Raw genomic sequence first — 24579 nt, 5'->3', positions numbered from 1 at the left:
TTGCATAGTTACTTGATCTTCTTGGCTCCAGGATCGCACGACTCCATGCCCTCACAACGTTTCTCTGATGAAAACAGGGACATCATACCACATCCTCCAACATTTCTCCGATGAAGATAGGGGCGTCCTAAGGAAAAGCGGGACTTTCCGGGATCAAATCAGAAACCAGAATGGCTTCTGTAAATCCAGGACTGTCCCTGGAAAGTAGAGACACTTGGAGGATCTGTACTGTCTCTCACACACCCCTGCAGTGTCAACCAACAATCCACAGCTGAGGGTCTTTCTTAAGATCAGCTGAATTTATTTTTATTTTAAACCAGAACATACACCTCAGTTTGTAGAGCATGAGACTCTTAATCCCAGGGTGGAAGCTGTGCCATGTTGGGCAAAAGGATTCCTGCATTTCAGGAGTAGATGACCCTTGTGGTCCTTTCCAACTTTACAAGAGCTGTTTAAAATGCTGCTAAGTTACCCATTCCTGCAAAACTCTGGAATCCACAGCTGAGGGTCAACAGACACTGGTGTCAGTAGTGGGATACGAACCATGCTTCCATTCAGAGACCAGAACAGAGGCAGAAGTACAAACTGTGCAAGCAAGTCAGCCAGGCCACAGCATGAGTACCTGCCAGCCATCTCATCCTAGGTCACCTCCTATTCAGCATCAGGCAGGTGAAGTCACTAACATCCATGGGGGGGGGGGATACCTAAGGCGAATTCTGGGACTCCAGAATCCACAGATACCTGCACAGTCTCTAGCTCAGGTGTGGGGAACCTTTGGCCCTCCAGGTGTTGCTGAACTCCTGCTTGCTGGAGTTGACGGGAGTTGCAGTCTAGCAAGAGCTGGGGTGGCTAAAGGTTCCCCACACCTCACCAGAGGAAAAGGATTCTGCATACGCTCAGGAGCACATTTGCCCTGCGGTCTTTGAAATGCTACATCCCCCTTGGAGGTCAAGGATTTCTGTGCATGCTCCAGGACACTCAGCCAAGGTGCCAGAATTTTGGTCAGCCAAAAGTTTGCTGCCGCACTCTTGAGACACAACGTCTGCTGAAATTGCTGATAAATTTGCACTGGCTTCCTCGCCCTTTGAGACTATCTGAGGTGGGGACTGGAACAGGCCTGCCTCTTTGAGGACTTGTTAATTGATTTTAGCACTCCTTTGGAAAGAAGCAGGTATGTGCTCTTTGCAGTCGACTGGGCATATTTCCAAATGTGAATTCCGCAGAAAAACAACAGACTGTGAAGCATTCATGTGCCCATGGCTCTGGAATTCATGTGCTCCCATGCCAGAGAGGTTTTATGAGCGAATTTGATGGTTCCTTTCCCCACTTAGGCCGGACAGGTCCCCACCGCGCCTGCCTTTAATGTTATGGCCCACCATTAATCTTGCATGCACCACGAAATGTGCCCCCCACATGGAAAGAGCAGGCTGCATTTACCCTTTTCTCTCCCGATTTGAGTTCCACCTGAAAATTATGTGGCAGAAGTTACAAATGCTTTCAAATCCATGCCCTGCTTAATCCACAGAGTGCGGAAGGGTAGTGATATTATTAAGCCCCCCGCAGCAAACGTAGAAAAAGAGAGCCACCAAGCACCTTAGAAACAAATGGATTTATCGTGGCAGAGCCAGTCGTAGGGCTAGAGAGTTTGGGATCAGAGCATTCTGCAGGCGGAACAGCAGGTGCCTCCAAGTTCTGACAGAGGAGCATCACCACTCAGGAAGGGCCAGGTGGGGCCAGGTCCTGGTGGGGGGGTTGCCACGGTGACAAGGACCCACCCTCCTTTGTGACATCTCTTGCTTCTCCTTTAAAAGCCACTGACTTGCAGGCGGCCATTGTGGGTTAGTGAGGAGAGTTTAGATGAGAGAGGTGGTGGTGGCAGTTGGCGGCAGTTGGTGATTTAGTGATTTGTTTTTTTTTTCATTTTCTTATTTTGATTTTGATTTCATTTATTACTTTTATTTGATTTATTTGATTTGATCTATTTTGATTTTCTTTTATTCTTTTATTTTAACACTTTTATTTTTTTATTTTATTTTATTTTATTTTTTTATTTTTCTTTGTTTTATTTTTTTTTTGTATATATTTTTATTTTTTTAATAGAGGAATAGTTAGGGTTTTTGTGGACAAGATGGGCAGACTGTAAGTAGCATCCCTTTCTCTTCATCTCCGGGGGGGGGGGTGTCACAAACTGGGAGGTTTTTCTGGTGGACACCTGAGTATCAGGTTTGTCCCTGTCCTTCCCTTGACCTCCACCTTACACCCATTCAGTAAAACAAAGAAAAATATAGACATGTTCCTGTTTCCCAGCCAAGCTGAGTACCCCCTATTGTCCTGGCCAAGTCCCCCAACCATGTAGGTTGGATCTGTAGCCTTTTTAGCCTTGGGTGAGAAGAGCTTTGCGCCCGGGAAAGGGAAATGGGAGTCAACAGACACTCAAGGAATAGTTTCAGAGAAAAAGCTTTATTCTGCCATCCAGCTGGTAGAAGGAGCAAGTGTGCTATAGTCACAAAACAAGCACCAGTTCACAGCCATTTGCACAGATATATATTCCCCTTCCAGTTCCCTCCCCTTCTTCTCCTCCTCCTCAAGAGTCCTGCCTCTGAGCATGAACAGAAAGCTCCTGTCTTGGGACTCTTCCCAGGAAAGGGGGATGAGAAGCCATGGGGGGGGGGGTCGGCGGAGCCTTGCGGTTCAGCGTGTTCAAAATGCTGCAACTAGAGTGAGATAAGACTCAGTTCTCAGGCTTGCTTGACAGAGTCTATTCATGAGCTTTTTGAAGCTCTCTCGTACTGATAAAAGAGTAACATATTGCCTTTCAACAGCATCTTGTGAGAAAACAGAGGAAAACTTTAGCTGTGGATTTTTTAGAAGAGAGAAAAGGAATTTTGGACAGTTTGAGGCCTGGTTGCCCGGGGGGGGGTGACTTCGGGCCTAGGTGGGGTCACCTGTCCTCACCTCCTTCAGATCCACTCTTGTCCTTGAGATGGCTACCTGTCTGCCACTCAGAGACCAGGAGGGCAGTGATGATCACCCCAGCAGAAGGGTTGCTGTGGTCTCATGCTTCAGGGATGATGGCTGCCCCTAGCCATGTCCCAAGTGCCTCTTCTGGTCGCCATCTTCCTTCTGAGCAGAAAAGAGTGTTTTAAGGCAGATCAAAGAAAAGGTTTTGCCAAAGAACAATCGCTATGGATGAAGAGGGAAAAGAAACAATGGGCAAATGGGCACAAGATATCGGCCATACTATATATTTAGAACAATGGGAGAAACTCTGTCGCGAGGATATTCGCTTTACCACCTGCTATACGATAAAGGAAAATTTGGTTAAAATGTTTTACAGGTGGTATTTAACACCAGTTAAACTCGCCAAAATTTATAAATTCAAATCCAACCTTTGTTGGAAATGTAACAAAGAACCTGGAATGATAATTCATATGTGGTGGGGTTGCAAGGAAATAAAGAAGTTTTGGGGAATAATACATGAGGAACTTAAGAAAATGCTAAACAAACCCTTGATAAAAAAATCCCAAAGCTCATCTGTTCGGGTTGGTGGGCAAAGCGAATATCCTCACGACAGAGTTTCTACCATTGTTCTAAATATATAGTATGGCTGATATCTTGTGCCCATTTGACCATTGTTTCTTTTACCTCTTCATCAAATCATAGTCCAATAATAGTGTAAATTTTTGATAATAATTTCCTATTGTTTCGAAATATAATGGTGCTAAATAGCGATTGTTCTTTGGCAAAACCTTTTCTTTGATCTGCCTTAAAGACACTTTTTAATTGTATATATTTCCAATTATCCATCCCATATTGTTTTAATTCTTCATATGTTTTTAATTTTAACTTTCCTTGGTCTTCTTCCAGTATTTGTCTATATGTTGCCCAGTTCGAATTCATATTGTGTTTTTTAACTGCATGGGCTTCTAAAGGAGAGATCCATAAAGGGATTTGTGGCTCTAATAGCTGTTTATTCCAAAACTTTAAAACTTTAAAGTTTATTCCAAACTTTAAACAATGAATTTCTGAGTGATATGATTTTTGAAGCCATTATGTACCTTAACCTTCTCGTATGCTAGGTAGGCGTGCCATCCATACCTTTTGTCAAAACTTTCTAGATTTAAAAAACTAGTGTTTTCCAATGTAATCCATTCTTTTAGCCACACCAGACTTTCTGCTTCATAATATAATTTTAGATTTCGTAATGCCAGTCCTCCTCTCTCCCTTTTATCTGTTAATAGTTTATACCTTATGCGTGGCTTTTTTGGTTTGCCATATGAATTTTGTTAGATCTTTTCTCCACTCATCAAAACAATTTTCTTTCATTATTATTAGTATTGTTTGGAACAAATATATCATTTTGGGTAAAACATTCATCTTAATTATAGATATTGTCCCCATTAATGTCAGCTTTAATCTACTCCAGGTTTCTAGATCTCTTCTAATTTCCTTCCAGGCTTTTTCATAATTGTTTCCAAATAGATTAATATTTTTCATCGTCAATTCTATACCAAAATATTTTGCTTTTGTAACAATTTCCAAACCCAATTTCTCCTGTAGTTCGCTCTTTTCTAATTCCTGTATGTTTTTTACCATAAGTTTTGTTTTTGACATATTTATCTTGAAGCCTGCTACTTTCCCGAACTCATTCATTATCCTCAATGCTTTCATTAGACTGGTTCCTGGCTCCTCAGGTGCTAATATAATATTGTACGCAAAAGCTCTAATTTTGAAAACATCCTTGCCTCATGTAATTCCCTTTATCTCTTTTTCTTTCTTTATTTCTAAAATCAGGATTTCCAAAGTTAGTATAAAAAGGAACGGTGAAAGCGGGCATCCTTGCCTGGTACCTTTCTCTATATTTCAAGGATCCGTCTTTTCACCATTTCTTATTAAACATCCCTGCTGGTTTTCATATATTGTGTTTATTGCTCTGCAGTAGTTTTCACCCAGTCCTACTGCTTCTGCTACTTCCTGAAGGAACGATCTTGATAGGTTATCGAAAGCCTTCTCGGCATCTGTTAGCATAAACGTCGCTTTTTTGTTGGGTCTCATTTCCAAATATTCAATTAGATCAATTACTATTCTCATATTTGCTTTTATATGCCTATTTGGGAGGAATCCTACTTGGTCTTGGTCTATTACATCCTTTAGGACCGATTTCAGCCTATTTGCTAATATCCCCGCGAACAATTTATAATCATTATTTAATAATGATACGGGTCTGTAATTGTTAACTCATTCTCTAGCTGTGCTTTGTTTGTGAATTAATACAATATTGGCTTCTTGCCACGACTTTGGTATTTTTCCTTCTTGCATGATCTCGTTCATTAATTTTTTAAAAGGCATTGTTATAGCATCTTCTAACCTTTGGTAGTGTATCGCGGATAGTCCATCTGCACATGGAGCCTTCCCCAGTTTAAGATTGGAAATTGCTTGTTGTATCTCCATTGTTGTTACTGGTGCGTTTAGCTGCTTCCGTCTGTTTTCACCTATTTTTGGGATTTGTTTTCCTTGAAGATATTTTATAATTTGTTGTCGAGTTTCTGCACCTTTTTTATATACATTGGTGAAGTATTTTACAAAGCATTTATTTATTCCGTCTCCACTGCTTTTCCTTCATATACTACTTTATTTGTCTTTCCCTGTCTTTTCTTTATCTGCCATGCAAGTAATTTACCTGGTCTGTTTCCAAATTCAAATGATTTTTGTTCATCCATTTTATATAAAGATATTATTATTATTATTATTATTATTTCTATTTCATCATTTAAGAGTGTTGAGAGCTGTGTTTGTAATATTTTAATGGTTTGGTTTGCGATCTCGTTTTTTGGTGTTTTCGCTAATAATTTTCCTTGTTTGCCTATTTCTTCTTGTAAATGCTTGATTTTAGCCTCTCTTATTCTTTTTTGTATTATATTTTGTTTATACAACATGTTTTTAGATTGGCCTTGAGATACTCTTTAAACCTCTTTTGTTGGCCACCAGCATTACGCCTTCCATTTTTAAGTTTGGAATAGAGTCGTTGCTTTGGAAGACAATCATCAGGCATCCGAACCACATGACCAGTCCAACAAAGTTGGTGTTGAAGAATCATTGCTTCAACACTGGTGATCTTTGCTTCTTCCAGGACACTGGTGTTACTTCGCCTGCCTTCCCAAGTGGTGTGTCACATTTTTCGGAGACACCATTGATGGAATCTTTCAAGGAGTTGGAGATGGCGTTTATAAGTGGTCCATGTTTCACAAGCGTACAGCTGGGTTGGTAGTTCAAGAGCCTAGACTGAAACTTGAAAGACTAGTTTCAATGGACCAAGAATGCTTTTCATGGCTGGTTCTGACTTTCCCCTTTTCCCAGTGGGAATTCCTACTTGTAGAGCAGAGGCCACGGCTGGTTGGCAGCTGCAGTGCCTGTGTGCTTTGTTCTGTTGTTGTTGTCAGTGCTTTGTGCTGGAGGGCACTGTTTCGTGGCGCTCATTGGTTGCTATTGGATATTTGGATAGTCTGAGCTGATTGGTTGAGCGCCTTGCGAGCGAAAGGCTCAGCCTTCATTAGGGCAAATGTTCTACCCTTATTTATGGCAGCCTTTGGAATAGAAAAAGGAAAGGACTGTGTCAGGATGTTTTATGTGGGGACATTTGCAGGCGTGAAGGTGTTGATCTGGGGTACAGTCGGAGTGGGGTATTGTGCCTGGTGGAGGGCGGAACCCCCCGCCACCCTTTCCAAAAATTCTGGTAACAATGCTTCATGAAATTTATACACTACTTGACTTCATGAATGAGGGGGCCAGGCTCTCTGGGCCCTTACATGGCGGTAGCTCTTGAACCCAGAGCACTTGGGACCTCCTTTCTCTCTCTGCCAGCCCTTCATGCTTTGGGCTGCCTCTTTCAGGCTCTGATGATGCCCCTTCAGGTCACTGAACTGCAGAGAGATGGAAGGAATTGGTCAGAGTGCGCCGGCAAGGATCAATTAGACTCCACATACGCTAGACGAAAGGGTTTTCCATTTTGGAGGTGCTTCGCAAAATGAATTTGCTATGGGCTTGCTTCGCAAGACAAAAATGTCTTGCGAGTTCCTGCGGGGTTTTTTCCCTCCCCCCCCCCCTTTTTCCCAAGCCGCTAAGCCGCTTAACAGCTGATCCACTAAGCCCGCTAAGCCGCTAATAGCCTTTTAGCAGCTAATCCGCTAATCCCTTAAGCCTTTAATAGCCGCTAATAGCCGCTAAACCGCTAATAGTGCTAATCCGCTTATGGGCTTGCTTCGCAAGATGAAAAAAACCGCAAGACGAAGAGACTCGTGGAACGGATTCTTTTCGTCTTGCGAGGCACCACTGTATTTCTGTTCTGCCAATTCGGCAGTGGTTCACTGTATTCTCCAGACTCCCCTCCTCACCCCCAAACACCCCCCAAGAATTGGGGCTGCCAGCATCTGAGTCACTCTTTCCACTCATCTCTTCTAGGATCAGGTGCTTAAGGCGCCTTTTCAGGCGCTGCCACAGGGTGGCCCCCCAGCCAGACACAGAGCAGCCCGTGGCACCAGGTAAGCCAGTGGCCCTCCTTTTTTGGACAGAGGAGGGCAGGGATGGGCATGGGGGGCAACTGGTCCAAGGATGCAAAAGAGGACTCACCTCTTCCCATGTCCTTCTGTTTGCAGTATTGCTGCGGTTCAGAATACCAGCCCGAGGGGTGAGTATTGGAGAAAACAAGAGCAGGGACTGGATCCCTCAGACCTGCCCCCCCCCCGCTGTCCCCCGGGCTCTTTGCCCCCCACTCTGCACTCTCAGATGTGGAGAAGCCCTCCCCTCACAAGGAACTGACAGCCTGACTTTTGCATTTCAGATGCTGGAGGACGAACAGCGGTACATCCTGGGGGTCATTGAGAGCTGCCAGGCAGCGGAGCTCAGGGGGCTCCGATCCCTGACGTGCTCCAAGGAGGAGACAGCCCAAAAAATTCTGGTGAGTGATGGGGGGTGTGAGGGACCCCCACAGGGAGGTGGGGGGAAGGGGCTGTGCATCTGTGGGGAGGAGGACCCTGCCGGCTTAGGCCATGGGGTTGCCATTCCCCTGCAAAGCCAAGCCTGGTGTTTGGGGTGGGAGCTGATTTTCCTCCTCTGTTCTCTTCCAGGACATCTTGGGGCCCTTGGAGCACTTCAGGGATCGGCCCCTGACCCTGGCCCTTGCCTTGGAGGCCCTCCTCCAGCTAAGGTGAGTGGGGTCTTTGGCGTCGATGGGGTTGTGGGTGGGGGGGCAGAACTCCAGGGGGAAAGAGCAGGCGGGAGGGAGAAAGGGGCAAGGGAGACTCTAACCCTCTCCCTTTCATTTCTGCAGCACGATGAGGCCCAAATTCACCTCTGACATGCTTAGTGCCATCCTGCACAGGATGCTGGAGGCCGTATTGAGCGGGGCCAAGAAGGAGGAGGAGGAGGAGAAGAGAGAAGTATGTCCTTTGTTTTGACTTCACATTCTCTTTCTTCCTCTTCGCCACACCCTTGCAGAATCCAACCAGCATTCAAACTCTCTTCTCTCTTTTCCCGCAGGAACTGAAGAGGCACTTCCGCCTTCTGCTGGGCAGTCTTCTTATGGAGTCACCCAACCCTGGAACCCTCCTCCAGCTTCTCAGTGTAAGTGTCCCTATGGCATCAGGGGTGGTTTTAGGGTTTTCCCCCTCCCCTCCCTTACCCAACGGACTGCCCCATTTCTGGGGCACAGAGCCTATTTGGCCCCCAATTTGGTCCAAGACCAAAGCTGGCATCCCCTCATGGTCCAGAAGTGCCAGGGACTCCGTGGTGGGGGCAGTGGGGGCCGCTTTGGCCCAGACTGGCCCCTGACTCTGAAATGCTCTTTCCTCCTGCAGGACCTCAGAGGATACGCCCTGGGCGAAAGTGGGGAGGCGCAACAACTTGCGGCCAGCAGCATCTCTTTGCTGCTGGCCATTGCCCGGAAGTATCCCAAACTCAGAGTAAGTACCTTGCCTTCTTCTATTCATTTCTTTGGTTACTTCCATCCCCCCCCCCCCAAGATCACATCCCCATGTGATCTTTAGCACAGAATTTGCGGGGTGTGTCCCTGGGGGCCAGGATGAGGCCAGAGGCTTTTCCTGCCCCCTTTCCTGCTGCTGCCCTTCCACCTCTGCCCAGGGGGCTGCAGGGCCCAGGGAGGTCCTCTGGAACAAGGGGTTGGGCCCAAGACAGAGGGAGACTTGTCCTTCCTGACTTGGCGCTGCTTCTGTGCTCTCTTGCTCCCATCTGACCCCAATTTTTCTTTCCTCTGCAGATGACTGTCATTCGGCCGGAACTGGCATGCTTCCGCCGGAAGCCCAAAGAAGGTAAGCCCCACACCTTGGAGACAGCGGCCTTTGACTAAAGGCCTGTGGGGAAATCTCATTTTCATTTGCATTTGCATTCTCTTCTCATTCTCTTCCCTCCAGATGACATCATCATTGAGGACATATAGCCGTAACTGTCTGCAGCGACGTTGGAGCGGCTAGGATCTGAGGATGAGGAAAGCACTCAGCGTCGGCTACTGGAACAGTTTGAACTGCTAGAGGACCACAGTAGGTGACTCACAGAGCGGCTACACCAGTTGCAGAGCCAGGCAGGACCTGAGGGTCAACAGAGGCAGCAGCTAGAGGCCGGTGAGTGCCAGCCAGGACTGTCCAGTCGGACTCTAAAGAGAGAGTCAGGAGAGATTGCTGGAGACCCCACAGAAGGGGCTCAGCAAGCACCAGCAGAGATGGCAGATTTCCAGTCTTCCCAAGTTGTAAATATTGGGGGAGGCATCCCTTTTGAACTTCTCTCAGAAAGCAACTGGCTGAGTTGGTCAATAAAAATGCAGCAGTTGTTAAGGAGAGATGGACTATGGGACTGTGTTGAAACTGAGGTTTTGAGACGGGACTCTACTGAGAAAAGACGGCTGGATGAAAGGGCTCATGCCCAGATTATGCTGTGTTTGAGCAACTCTCAGTTATTGCATGTAGCAAATGCCAGCACAGCGTTTGAGTGCTGGAATTTATTAAGGGCAATGCATGTCAGAGAAACTGCTGGAACTATAATTTCTCTGACCAAAAGGCTGTTCAGGACTGTTATGGAAGAAGGTGGGAGTTTGGCAACTCATCTTCAAACGCTGAAATCTCTATTTCTTCAACTACAACAGAGAGGTAAGCGTCAGGATGAAACTGATCAAACCTACATTATCCTTTCAAGTTTGCCTGAAAGTTGGTTGCCTGTGATTAACAGCATGGAGAGTATGCGTCCCCGAGATCTGACCCTTGAGTATGTGGTTGGAAGATTGACCGAAGAAGCAGAAAGAAGGTCAGACAGACAGGCTGAACTCCAAGAGCGGAGGAGTTACAGCCGAGGGGGCCAGCAGCAGGATCTGCCAATGGGGCAATGCCACGTTTGGGACTTGGCCATGGCGGTGAGGAGGTCCTATAGATGCAGCCAAGCCGGGCATCTCCAACATCAATGCAGGGCAAGACCTCCAGAAGACGACATGGAGCAGAGACAGCAATCGACGCAGAAATGTAAGCAGAAGGGGTTCGCTTCAGGGAAGAAGAACATGCGTTCTGCTCATCTTCTGTCTGCATTTTCTCGAGAGGAGAGGAAGATATCTCGAGGAACATGGTTGCTGGACTCTGGTAGCAGCAGGATTATCTGCAACAGTCGGGAGGACTTTAAGACCCTGGGGAAGCCAGCTGATGGAAAAGACTCAATCTATCTTGCTGATGGTCGTAGAAGCAAGATTGATGGCCAGGGAACATGTTTCCTGCAGTGCTTCAACACTACCAGAGACTCTGTTTGTCAGCAGTCTGGACTATTGTTTACTGTCTGTAAGCTGTTTGATTAATGCAGGGTATAGTGTTAAGTTCATGCAGGATGGTTGTCTGATAAAGAATGGAACTCAGGTATGTGGCCATGCAAAGTTGGAAAATGGGTTATATGTAATGCAGGACAAGCCTGTTAAAGCAGCCCAGGTGGTTCAGGATGATTTGCCAGTTCATAAGGGGTGTGTACATGAACTGCACAGAAAACTGGGTCATGCCAATTTCCGTGTGCTTTCAGAGATGCAAAAGGTGTGCAAGAACCTAAAAGTAAATAGCTGCAACTGTTTCCTAGATTGCAATGTATGTAAAATGGCCAAATCTAAGAGGAAGCCAGTGGCTTCTAAAAGTGACAGAGTATCTAAAGAGGTTTTAGAACTTGTCCATTGTGACGTGATAGGCCCTTTTCCACAGAAGACTGGTAAAAGATGATAAATCACGTTTTAGTTGGTTGTTTTTGTTAAAGCAGAAATCGGAGTGTTTCCCCACATTCAGAGAATGGGTTGCCCAAGCTGAAAAGCTCTTCGCTCGCCCTGTTGTGCAGTTGCAAACAGATAGGAGTGGAGATTTTCTGAACAAACAATTTGGAGCATGGTTGCGACGTAAGGGGATCACTCACCGTTTGACTAACCCTTATAGCCCTGCTGAAAATGGTCTGTGTGAAAGACGTGGGGCTGTAATACAGTCAGTAAAGGACTGCCTGCTAGCGGATGCAGGATTGGGTAACAACCATAGGCTGTGGGGCGAGGCTTTCCTTACAGCAAATGTTTTGATTAATAGAACCTGGTCTAGCTCTATAAAAGATATTCCTTATTGTGTGTTGTTTGGGAAAGAACCAGAGTGGACAATGCTTCATAACTGGGGTTCTTGGGCACATGTAAATATCCCCAAAGCTCAGCGCCAGAAAGGGGGGGCTAGAGTGCAGAGACTGTGGTTTGTGGGATATCAGCCCTATGGCAAAGGGTGGCGTTTCAATTTACGCCCAGAACGCATGGTTCTATCACGAAGCGCACACTTTGCTGACCAGGACAGATGGACTGTGATCCATGCCGACCCAGATTGCCTACTGCCTCTGCAAGTAAGAGAAGAGGCTTCTTCTCAGCCATTGGCAACACAGGAGCAGGAGGAGGCACAGATTTTTCCAAAAGATGTGGCAATAGATAATACTTCTCTAGAGGAAGAGGAGGAAGAGCCAGAGACAAGGGGGGAAGAAGAAGTAGTTGTACCTAGACGCTCCCAACGTTCAAACAAGGGTGTACTTCCTCAGCATTTGACCCTAGGAGGAGTGAGAATATGGAATGTGAGTTGTGTGGAACCACAAAGTTATAATGAAGTCTTAGACTTACCCCCTGGGGAACGTGCTTTGTGGGAACAAGCTATGAAAGAAGAAATGGACTCTTTTAAACGTAACAAAGTGTTTGGTGTCATGCAAGTGGGTTTAGAAAAGGAAAACCCTTGCATCTGGGTAACCACGTTTTTGAGCCAGATTAGTAGCCAGAGGGTTCACTCAGATTAAAGGGGAGAGTTATGATGAAGTGTTTTCTCCAACTGTAAAGAGTGAAACTTTTCGTTTAATGCTCTCTATTGCTGCTGCAAGACAATTAGCAGTGCACCATTTTGATGTTGATGCTGCATATCTGCATGCAAATTTAGACCATGAAGTGTTAATGAGACAACCCCCTGGGTTTGAAGAGGGGAATGGTGCAGTCTGGCCTTTAAAAAAGGCTGTTTACGGTCTCAAACAAAGTGGAAGGTGTTGGAACCAGTGTTTAAATGAAGCCCTTGTAAAACTTGGTTGTACACCAAGGGGACAGGCAACAAATATCTAATGCTCTTAGTTTTTGTTGATGATTTGCTTGTAGCAGGGAGTTCCACAGATGAGATCCAGAAGCTCACAAGTCAACTGGAAAAGAAGTTTAAGCTTAAAGCCTTAGGGCCTGTAAGCAATTACTTGGGAGTAGAAGTAAGTTAGGAAGCTTCCTATTGAGCCAGAAAGAGAAAATTCTTCGTTTGATAGAGCAGTTTGGCATGGAAAACTGCAAGCCAGTTCAGACTCCCATGACACCAGATTTCCCAAAGACAGTGTGCGATGATGAATTTGATCAGCCTGAGTTGTATCACTAAAAAATAGGATCACTGCTGTATTTAAGCCAGTGGTCAAGGCCAGACATTGCATGTGCTACAAATGTTCTGAGCCAACGTGTATCTAAACCCAGTTCTGCCGATTGGTGTGCTTTGAAAAGGCTTATCGGATATCTAAAGTGGACATTAAATGTATGTTTGAAGATATATAGTACACAAGACGAAAAACTAGAAGTATTTGTTGATGCGGACTGGGGAAGCTGTGTAGCTACTAGAAAATCTACAAGTGGAATGGTTATGGTGTTTGCCAATTCCATAATTGGATGGAGGTCAAAGAAACAAGGATTTGTTGCGACCTCATCCTGTGAGGCAGAATATGGGAGCCTGTCGCTAGCATGCAATGAAATCATGTGGTTTATACAGATACTAAAAGATCTAGATTGTAAAGTAGATTTGCCTATCCAAGTGTATGAAGATAGCCAATTGTGCATTGTGTTAGCGGGCTTGGAAATAATGAAATCCGCATCAAAACATATTGCTATCCGTCATGCAAATGTTAAATATTGTGTACAGAATGGGGTAATCAAACTGGAGTATTGTCAATTGTAGGATAATATTGCTGATTTGTTTACCAAGCCTTTGCCAGCAACATGTCATAATTAATTGATGCCAAAACTGGGTTTATGTATATAGTGTACTGTATGTATGTATTTGACCTGTTGGGGTTTTTCGCATTTAAGAAACAGAAGGGGTGTCACGGCTAAAATGGCTGCTGTTTCTGTAATGCTTAAAAAAGCTGGGTCAGCATGAGTCAGCGGTCTGCACCGGGTTGTATATATAGAGAGAAATGTTAGTTTGGTGTTGGGTTGGTTGGTTAGTTAGTGAAAGCTGGTAGTGTTGAGGTGTGTACAGTTGGTTAGTCGCTTTTGCACAAAGACTTTAAAGAATAAAAGCAGAAAGCGCTCTGCAAGGATATTCTTGTGGACTCTTTTATGCCGACAAGGGTCTGAGGAGACAAAGGGAGGTCAGAACCCTTTCCTTTTTTTTTTTTTTTACAAACACTGACAGGGATCCCACCGGATGGCTTCAGGGGAAGACAAGGCTCCCGAGTAAACCCTACACAGATGCAGAGTGGAGTCCCTAAGATGGTTGGGTGGCATTTTGTAGGCCTCCTTCTGGCAACTCCTGCAACCCAGCTTGGGCTTTATGCCTTACTCTTCTTTCCTTTGGACCACCTCAGGGAGACCGAGGGGGGAGGGTCTTGCTGTCTGGGCACAGGGTTGACACCTTTGTTTTGCAAAAGACAGGACAGGGAGAGATCCGAAAATTGTTAACATTATTTTGCCTCAAAAGATCTCACGGAATTTTAGGTTTTTCCGTTCCTTAGGATATATGATCTACTCCCTGTGTAACTCCACGTGTCAAGAAGAAAAAGAACTGGAAGAGAATGGAATAAAAATAAATTTTTTTTAATGGATTATGAATAAATGCACAATAAATTGTTACTGTCTTGAATTTCATTGTCTTATTGTCTTCCATTCATTGGGACACCTGTGTTGTTGCAGCCTGAAATAGAATTAGCAGTTTTTGCTGCTGCTGCATCACTCTCAGGTTGACTTATGTTAAGCTTGTGGTCCACTAACATCCCTAGATCCTTTTCCCTACCAGCAAACCAGGTGTCCCTCATCTTATATTGGTGCATCTGGTTCTTCCTGCCAAAGTGCAGAACCTTAGATTGGCTACAGGTCCTCTTTGCTCACCACCAGGGAGTGACCATGTCGCAGTCAGTGCTGTGGTAGATTTAACCCCAAAGTTGTTGAGCTTTATTTAGGGTTGAAGTTCAGGGGTTTTTAGGATTTTACCCCACGAAATAAACTGCCACAGGGGCTGGTTGCAACCAACCAGTGGACCGGCCCCTGAAACAGACTTTGGATATGCCTGCCAGGGTTGGACTTAGACTCTCATCGCCTGGAGGGATGGCGGCTCTGTGAAGGTCAAAGAGGAGCTCGCCTCCACCAGAAGCAACCAGTTGCGTTGCTGAGCCGCCCTGGCTCACCAGAAGTGGGAGGAAATGCCCACAATCAATTTAGGCACACCTGCGCCACAGCTGAAAATACACATTTTCGAAATCTGATTTGCCTGCTGAAACCCTGAAGCGTAGAACTACGGAGGGTCTGTTCACTGTTCTCACCTATCATTAGACCAGGACCACATATTCTGCCTATTAGTTTTTCAGATCTAGAGTCATGTTGCTCATTTAAAGAAAAGCCCATGTTCAATGTTTAAGCATTGCATAAAATCTGCTGACGCTTCCTTCTATCATTGTTTCCTATTGAAAATAAGGAAAATGCCTGTGGTTTCAGGGCATCGTTAGACTGCTACTGCACTCCAGCTAAACTTCACCTCTGAATGCAGCTAACAAGGCGCTTCGACGATCAGCAATCCTACAAGTGAATAATAAAGGATATTCCAGCCTGTGTTCCTCTGTCTCAGGCACTCCAACACAGAAGCATACCCCACGAAGTGCAAAGAGACTTTCTTCCAAGTAAATTGCCCTCAGATAGGAAAGTTGCACCCAGAAATGATTGGCGGCAGCAACATAAAATAAACTAGCCAGAAAAGAAAGCAGGGCAGAGATTAGCTGGAAGGGGCATAGGAAACAGCAAAGAACGGCAGTTAAGAGACAGGGGGGGAAATTGGATAACCCAAAAGCCATATGGCCAAGCAAATTGCCACCTATTCTAATTGGTTGTGTAACCTTCACTGTGCCAGTTAGTAGAAAGGCGGATTTCACATGTAATCGGCATGTAATCCGATCAGCATAAACATCCTATGGTTCGTCTGAAAAAACTGAAGGAGCAAGTGAAAAAAGAGGCCATTTTTGAGACTGGTGCAGATGGAGCTTCTTTTGCTACTGCAAGAATCTTACCTTCTTTCCCCGAAGTGCTAGGACTGAGCAGCAGAGGGCAGCCTGCACCTCCAAACCGACCTGTGGAACTTGCAGGAGGAGGAAGCTTTTTAGGGGAGATTGCAAAGCCTGCCATGGGTGCCATGCGTTTAGTGCACACCACTCTCTTCCAATAATCCCAGAAGCTGTAGTTTGCTTAAGGGTGCTGGAACTGTAGCTCTGGGTAAGCCACAGTTCCCAGAAAGCAGGAGGGTGAGGGAGATATGCTTTCAATGCATAGCATGCCCTCTCATTTCCTGTTTTGTGAACCAGGGCTGGGGTACCTCTTTGAGCCTGAGGGCTGCCTTCCCTTCTGCACAAGCCGCCACGTGCCAGGGGCAATCGTAGGTAAAGCAATGATTGCAAAATTTACTTTTGTACAGTAGGATAGTTCAGGGGTCAGCAACATTTTTCCGCCATGGGCCGGTCCACCGTCCCTCAGACCATGTGGTGGGCCAGACTGTAATTTGTGGGGGGTGGGGGGAATGAATTCCTATGCCCCACAAATAACCCATAAAAGGTAAAGGTAAAGGGACCCCTGACCATTAGGTCCAATCATGGCAGACTCTGGGGTTGCGGTGCTCATCTCGCTTTATTGGCCGAGGGATCCGGCGTACAGCTTCCGGGTCATGTGGCCAGCATGACTAAGCCGCTTCTGGGAAACCAGAGCAGCGTACGGAAACACCGTTTACCTTCCCGCTGGAGCGGTACCTATTTATCTCCTTGCACTTTGATGTGCTTTTGAACTGCTAGGGTGGCAGGAGCAGGGACCGAGCAAAGGGAGCTCACCCTGTCACGGGGATTCGAACCGCCAACCTTCTGATTGGCAAGTCCTAGGCTCTGTGGTTTAACCCACAGCGCCACCTGCGTCCCCAAATAACCCATAGATGCATTTTAAATAAAAGCACACCTTCTACTCATGTAAAAACACCAGGCAGGCCCCAATAATAACCCAGAGACGCATTCTACTCATGTAAAAACACACTGATTCCCGGACCGTCCGCGGACCGGATTGAGAAGGCAATTGGGTTGCATCCGCCTCCCGGGCCTTAGGTTGCCTACCCCTGGCGATACTTTATATACACCCCTCTCTAACCCCCATCCAGGCAAGTCAGGTATTCCCAGGGTTCATTCTAGCCTGGCAAAGCACTCAAGGAGGGTGCAAAGCAGTACTGGGGAGGGGTGTGCCCTGGGGAGAGTCTCGAGGGCCAGATTGGGAGGCCTGAAGGGGTTACTTTGTGTGTTACAAAGATATTACTGTCACTCAAAAGAAACCAAACCCTTTCTGCTATGATGCTTTTACAAAATCATAAATTTGTAGAGTTGGAAAAGATCACGAGGATCATCTAGTACAACCCCCTGTATCACAGGAACTATTCGCCCAGCAGAGGGCTCAAACGCACAACCCTGACATTCAGAGTCTCATGCTCTACCGACTGAGCTGTCCCTGAGAACCAAGGTTTCAGAAACCTATATAAGGGGCAGGTTAACAGATAATGAGTGATGTCTTTCACCTGTGGTTGACCACAAATACAAAGTCTGTCTGTGTATGGGACCTTAGTTATAGCGGCCATCCAAGACTGCAGCGGGCATCACTTGGAAACGCAACTCAGTAAAGGCATTTCTTAAGAAAGCTGGCAAGGATTTTGGTCATCTAACGAGCTCTAAAATGCTCTGTTCTCATGTGGATACCAATGAGGAAACGTGGTGTTCCTAATTAATTGTAGGTCCCTTCTGGAGTCTATCCAGAAGAGCCGGGTAGTCAAGTGGTTGGATGAGAACTCCCATCATCCCTAACCCCCGGTTATGTTGGCTGGGGCTGATAGACACTGGAGTCCAACATCTGCAGGGCTCCAGGTTGGCTACTCCTGCACCTGGGGGACAGGAGGGGTCTTCTGATGTCACAGAGCTTAACTCAAAGCACCCTCAACACCAAGGCCCACCTTGCCTATGCATTTACAAGCTGGCGAGAAGGGCTCATCCCTATTGCTCTGCTTATGAAAGATTGTGAGATCACCGAGATCAAGGCCCACAACCAAAAGCTCCTGTTATTTATTCCCTTACCTAGAATTCGTATATGAGGAGGAAGATGGTGGTTTATCTTTTCCAAGATATCGTCTATCAACCAGACCTTCAGCGACACGATCTGCCCAGCTGCAGATACACCCTGTGTGGATCAACAGGTAGGGATTAAAATCAACAGGGAGGAGGGAACCAGAAAAGTCTCCATCAGACAGTGATGGGCTGAGGGTCCTAAGCATGGATTCAGGAAGTTAGTATAATCTGAAAGCAAACAAAATGGAACTGAGTTGAAGAATGCAAGGGTCTCTATGCCGAACCATAACCTGGGGACCATGTATATTACATATGTGTTAGGGTGCCACATATAGAAACATAAGAAGCTGCCTTATACAGAGTCAGACCATTGGCCCATCAAGCTCAGTATTTTCTACACTGTGTGACAGGAGCTCCCCAGGGCTGCAATCCACAATACCGACACTCCATGCTGTTGAAACTCCCATTCGCACACACAAAACCGCATCACCTTGTCTGTCCGGGCGCATCTCTGGAAAGACATCTTCTTCATGTCTTCACCGTGGTTCTCTGGGATGCAGCCTGATCGAATGAGGGCTGTCACCAAGTCATCCTCAATCGTCTTGAACTGAGCATTCCCCACATTGCGCTGGAATGAAAAAGAAGAAAAGATTGAATGCATCTCACTTGCCAGAGCTGGAGCTGCCTGGCTGCTACAAAGGATGAGCTAAGGATCAGGAAGTCAGACCAGGTACAAGCGCCTGGGATGGATCAAAGAAAGGTGTTAACGTGGTAACTGGTCTGGTTTCTTTAGCCTGCCCTTTAGCTAAAAGGAAGAACTTACAAACATCAGTAGTGGGCGAGTCCCTGCCCTCAGATTTGCAATCTAGAAGACATGGCACTTGCGGGGAAAATAATGGAGAGGAAGAAGGGAGGAAAGCAAACTCAGACACCAAGTCTTAAAAGTGGTGGCTAAGAGGGGACCCCAAGGAACATGGTCTCTCAAGGGAGGCAAGATGGGAGTCGCCCTGCTTTTCTTCCACTCTGCAGCCTTGTGTTCAAATTCTACTGTCACACAGGCAGTGAAGGCTCCCTATAGCACAGGGGGAAGCAGTGGTATTCACCTGTGTGAATCATAGGGCAGGGGGCCTTTGGCCCTCCAAATGTCATTGGACTACAATTCCCACCAGCCTCAAAGATCTGGAGGGCCAGTGGTTTCCCACCGCTTTAAATAAATAAATAGGTGGACAAAACAGAGCAGCAGCAGCAGCAAGACCACCAATCCCCATCCTCATCTTATACCTACATGCCTAAACAAAGGCCAATGACAAATTAGCCTGGTAACTCCACAAACACTCCCCAAGCAGAGGTACCTGAACCACTCACCTGCATCCCATGATAGCCTTTCCCTGAATATGCCATCAGCATCACAACCTTCCTTTTGGGGAACCTCTTCACCCCGTCCTCCACCTCTTCCCCACTGGTCTTGATCCGTTTCGGTTCATGCCCGTTTTCCTCCTGCTTTCCAACTTCTTCCGCTGCCTCCTTGTTGTTGCTGCAGCTGCTCTTCAGCCTCTTGGCTTGGTTGCCGGCCACGGTTCTCAACTCCTCAGCCATTGCAAAGCACTAGAAGAGATCATCCGAAAGCTAATGAAGTCCTTCATTTAAAGGGCACGTCAGCCACAGAAACCTTCTTTACACAGATATTGAATCGATCACTCAAAATCAACTGACAAAAGACAATTTTCTTAAGGCAACCAAGCAAGTAAGTCCAAAAGGAGCTACTGGGGGTTTTGGTGGCATTTTAATTCTGCTTCACATATAGATACGTATACAGACATCATCATTCAACGCAATGCCATACGCCAAGCTAAAACGAGCAACTTCGTCGCAGCTCACAATGCACATCTCTGAAGATCAGGTAACGCATCAACAACAGAAGAATCCCTGCAATTCAGGGGACAAAGAGGTAAAACTACACTTTTTAAGAAAGAACGGAATATAAACCAACAGAAAACCACGTTGCATAGGAAAAGGCTGTAGTCCAGTGGCGTGAATCTTATCTTTTTATCTGCACTGAATCTCTTTTTCTGTATGGATTGGGTTTGTTATTACCGTATGAATCTTCGTGTCTTCCTAAACCGCCCAGTGATCTTCGGATGAAGGGCGGTATAGAAATTTAATTAATAGCAAGAACAAGGATGACGATGATGCCGAACGCCCCCCGGTGGCATCTCCAGGTCCCCTCTCTCAAGCCCTGCAAGTCCCGAGTTAGCTCCGCATCAAGGCAGTTTCCTGCGCCCTGAAGTGAACACCTTTCTGAAGAAGCGCCAGCTGATCAAAGTCATATTGTAAGGAAGATTTCCCGGATGAAGATCAAGAAGCGATACCTACGCTAGCCATGCCGTTCAGCCGCCAGCCCCTGGCTGTTCTCCCGAGGGAATGAGCGGCCAGACGCCCCGACCGCAGCCAGGCTAGGAAGGGCATACGAGCGGGGCGCAGCCGGGGTCCCTCTCCCTCTCCTTCCTTCCTCCACCAAGGGATCCCCTCGCTCCCCGCGCCTGCCCTCCGCCAAGAGCCGCTCCGGCCACTTACTCCGCCGCCGCCGCCGCAGCTGCTCCTGCCCGGCAACCACGTGGGAGCGAAGGGAAGGGAAGGGAGAGCGGCGGCGGTGGCGGGGGCCGACTACGGCAGCCGCGGAGGGGCAGAACGGGGCCGAGCTCAGCAGCGCGCCGGCTTCGCGAAGGGGAGGAGCCCGGAGCCGGCGGGGAGGACGAGCGCGCCGCGGGGCGGGCGGGGGAATGCGCGCTCCCGGGCATCGTCCCCCCGGGCGAAGCGGCTGGGGCTGCGGGGGAGCGGGACCCGTCCAGCAGTGTTGGCAAATGCTGTGCGCGCTCAGATACCCTCCAGCGTTTCTCCCACGCAAAATAGGGACGTCCTATCCCATGATATTGTTATAAGAAAACGAGCAACTCCTTTTCGCTTCTGGGGTCCCCAAGAGGTCATCTAGAGTCCTTTGGTAGGTTCTCTATCGGTAGGAGGAAATAACAGAGGCCAAGCAGAGAATGGTGAGAAGCAAAGCAGCTCGTAAGCCTGATCTTTATTGAACTGTTGCAACAGGGTGCTCCACCCCACACAAAGGGGGAGAGGGATCCAGAACAATGGTGGGCAAACTCCTATACGAAGAAACTTTTGAATTTCCCCGCCCTGGAGCTCAAGACCAGCTCCATACATACATCACAGAAGGGGTGTAACCCAAGACCACCCCCAATACCTCATACATACACCCCTGCATGGGTTTACCTGGCTATTCTTTTGTGATGCTAACTACTTAATTTCGGAAATCTTAAATGTGCCCTTAAGACAGGATTTGAGAGCAAAAAGACAATGGGGAGACAATATTTGAGGTAAATTTGGAAGGGACAAAATGCTTTCAGGACTTTTTCTGTGGGCTTCAGACATGTGGTATATATATATATGGGGGTGTGCTTGGTACATTTATGAACATTTATTTTATATATGTAAGACCTTAAAATTCTTAGAACAATAATAATATTGGATGGATCACTGCAGATGGTGACAGCAGTCACGAAATTAAAAGACGCCTGCTCCTTGGGAGAAAGGCGATGGCAAACCTAGACAGCATCTTAAAAAGCACAGACATCACCTTACCAACAAAGGTCCATATAGTTAAAGCCATGGTTTTCCCAGTAGTGATGTATGGAAGTGAGAGCTGGACCATCAAGAAGGCTGATTGCCAAAGAATTGATGCTTTTGAATTATGGTGCTGGAGGAGACTCTTGAGAGTCCCATGGACTGCGAGAAGATCAAACCTATCCATTCTTAAGGAAACCAGCCCTGAGTGCTCACTGGAAGGACAGATCGTGAAGCTGAGGCTCCAATACTATGGCCACCTCATGAGAAGAGGAGACTCCCTGGAAAAGACCCTTATGCTGGGAAAGATGGAGGGCACAAGGAGAAGGGGATGACAGAGGACAAGATGGTTGGACAGTGTTCTTGAAGCTACAAACATGAGTCTGACCAAACTGCGGGAGGCAGTGGAAGACAGGAGTGCCTGGCATGTTCTGGTCCATGGGGTCACGAAGAGTCGGACACGACTAAACGACTAAACAACAACAATATTGGATGATAAAAATATTATAATATTAATGATATAATATAATGATGATAATAATAATAATAATAATAATAATAATAATAATAATTTTATTTATACCCCACCCATCTGACTAAGGCTGCCGGAGCCACTCTGAGCGGCTTCCAACATACATAAAAACATAAGAAAACATTACTCACTTCCCTATACAGGGCTGCCTTCAGCTGCCTTCTAAAGGTTGCATAGTTACTTGATCTTCTTGGCTCCAGGATCGCACGACTCCATGCCCTCACAACGTTTCTCTGATGGAAACAGGGACATCATACCACATCCTCCAACATTTCTCTGATGGAAATAGGGGCGTCCTAAGGAAAAGCGGGACTTTCCGGGATCAAATCAGAAACCAGAATGACGCTTGGAGGATCTGTACTCTCACACACACACCCCTGCAGTGTCAACCAACAATCCACAGCTGAGGGTCTTTCTTAAGAGCAGCTGAATTTATTTTTATTTTATACCAGAACATACGCCTCAGTTTGTAGAGCATGAGACTCTTAATCCCAGGGTGGAAGCCGTGCCATGCTGGGCAAAAGGATTCTTGCACTTCAGAGGGTTGGACTAGATGACCCTTGTGGTCCTTTCCAACTTTACAAGAGCTGCTTAAAATGCTGCTAAGTTACCCATTCCTGCAAAACTCTGGAATCCACAGATGAGGGTCAACAGACACTGGTGTCAGTAGTGGGATACGAACCATGCTTCCATTCAGAGACCAGAACAGAGGCAGAAGTACGAATGGCTTTCTGCTGTGAATGCCAGCAGGCAGACGCAGCAATACAGAGTTTTGCTGCTTAGCAAGAGATTTGGGGAAGTTGCTCCCGTTCTTCACAGTGATCAGATTACACACTGAGTACTCGTCTCCCATTTACTGTGCAAGCAAGTCAGCCAGGCCATAGCATGAGTACCTGCCAGCTATCTCACCCTAGGTCACCTCCTATGCAGCATCAGGCAGGTGAAGTCACTAACATAAAAAATATACCTAAGGCGAATTCTGGGACTCCAGAATCCACAGATACCTGCACAGTCCCTAGCTCAGGTGTGGGGAACCTCCAGATGTTGCTGAACTCCTGCTTGCTGGAGTTGACGGGAGTTGCAGTCTAGCAAGAGCTGGGGTGGCCAAAGGTTCCCCACACCTCACCAGAGGAAAAGGATTCTGCATATGCTCAGGAGCACATTTGCCCTGCGGTCTTTGAAATGCTACATCCCCCTTTGAGGTCAAGGATTTCTGTGCATGCTCCAGGACACTCAGCCAAGGTGCCAGAATTTTGGTCAGCCAAAAGTTAGCTGCTGCACTCTAGAGACACAACTTCTGCTGAAATTGCAGATAAATTTGCACTGGCTTCCTCGCCCTTTGAGACTATCTGAGGTGGGGACTGGAACAGGCCTGCCACTTTGAGGACTTATTAATTGATTTTAGCACTCCTTTGGAAAGAAGCAGGTGTGTGCTCTTTGCAGTCAACTGGGCATATTTCCAAATGTGAATTCCGCAGAAAAACAACAGACTGTGAAGCATTCATGTGCCCATGGCTCTGGAATTCATGTGCTCCCATGCCAGAGAGGTTTTATGAGCGAATTTGATGGTTCCTTTCCCCACTTAGGCCGGACAGGTCCCCACCGCGCCTGCCTTTAATGTTATGGCCCACCATTAATCTTGCATGCACCACGAAATGTGCCCCCCACATGGAAAGAGCAGGCTGCATTTACCCTTTTCTCTCCCGATTTGAGTTCCACCTGAAAATTATGTGGCAGAAGTTACAAATGCTTGCAAATCCATGCCCCTGCTTAATCCACAGAGTGCGGAAGGGTAGTGATATTATTAAGCCCCCCGCAGCAAACGTAGAAAAAGAGAGCCACCAAGCACCTTAGAAACAAATGGATTTATCGTGGCAGAGCCAGTCGTAGGGCTAGAGAGTTTGGGATCAGAGCATTCTGCAGGCGGAACAGCAGGTGCCTCCGAGTTCTGACAGAGGAGCATCACCACTCAGGAAGGGCCAGGTGGGGCCAGGTCCTGGTGGGGGGGTTGCCACGGTGACAAGGACCCGCCCTCCTTTGTGACATCTCTTGCTTCTCCTTTAAAAGCCACTGACTTGCAGGCGGCCATTGTGGGTTAGTGAGGAGACTTTAGATGAGAGAGGTGGTGGTGGCAGTTGGCGGCAGTTGGTGATTTAGTGATTTGTTTTTTTTTTTTCATTTTCTTATTTTGATTTTGATTTCATTTATTACTTTTATTTGATTTATTTGATTTGATCTATTTTGATTTTCTTTTATTCTTTTATTTTAACACTTTTATTTTTTTATTTTATTTTATTTTATTTTATTATTTTTCTTTGTTTTATTTTTTTTTTGTATATATTTTTATTTTTTTAATAGAGGAATAGTTAGGGTTTTTGTGGACAAGATGGGCAGACTGTAAGTAGCATCCCTTTCTCTTCATCTCTGGGGGGGGGTGTGTGTCACAAACTGGGAGGTTTTTCTGGTGGACACCTGAGTATCAGGTTTGTCCCTGTCCTTCCCTTGACCTCCAC

At 46.5% G+C, this 24579-nt stretch overlaps 3 protein-coding genes across 3 annotated transcripts in view; 2 read left to right on the top strand and 1 right to left on the bottom strand.

Moving 5' to 3' along the window:
• LOC310667177 (uncharacterized protein) overlaps window positions 1-24579 on the top strand; it is a gene marked incomplete at its 3' end in the record, with an annotated part of 50286 nt that overhangs the window by 19750 nt on the left and 5957 nt on the right. The window contains exon 2 of the mRNA XM_083418897.1: window positions 7459-7538. Coding sequence (XP_083275023.1) covers window positions 7459-7538 — 80 coding nt within the window. The remainder of the gene's footprint in view (window positions 1-7458; window positions 7539-24579) is intronic.
• Window positions 7742-10071, top strand: LOC310666885 (uncharacterized protein). Its single transcript, XM_083418436.1, has 7 exons — window positions 7742-7954; window positions 8124-8203; window positions 8327-8435; window positions 8536-8619; window positions 8853-8957; window positions 9272-9323; window positions 9426-10071. The coding sequence occupies exons 1-7, from the start codon at window positions 7838-7840 to the stop codon at window positions 9449-9451; spliced, it is 573 nt and encodes a 190-aa protein (XP_083274562.1). The 5' UTR covers window positions 7742-7837; the 3' UTR covers window positions 9452-10071.
• Window positions 17709-20517, bottom strand: LOC310667142 (pseudouridylate synthase 1 homolog; the record flags this gene model as incomplete). Its single annotated transcript, XM_083418868.1, has 5 exons — window positions 20275-20517; window positions 19267-19506; window positions 18392-18529; window positions 17864-18013; window positions 17709-17720 (listed from the first exon to the last, which is right to left on the bottom strand). Exons 1-5 carry the CDS (start codon window positions 20365-20367, stop codon window positions 17709-17711), a joined length of 633 nt encoding a protein of 210 aa, XP_083274994.1. The 5' UTR covers window positions 20368-20517.

This window comes from Podarcis tiliguerta (genome assembly GCF_965153285.1).
Source record: "Podarcis tiliguerta genome assembly, chromosome: 16".
Taxonomy (NCBI): domain Eukaryota; kingdom Metazoa; phylum Chordata; class Lepidosauria; order Squamata; family Lacertidae; genus Podarcis; species Podarcis tiliguerta.
This window is presented reverse-complemented; position numbering and strand designations above follow the sequence as displayed.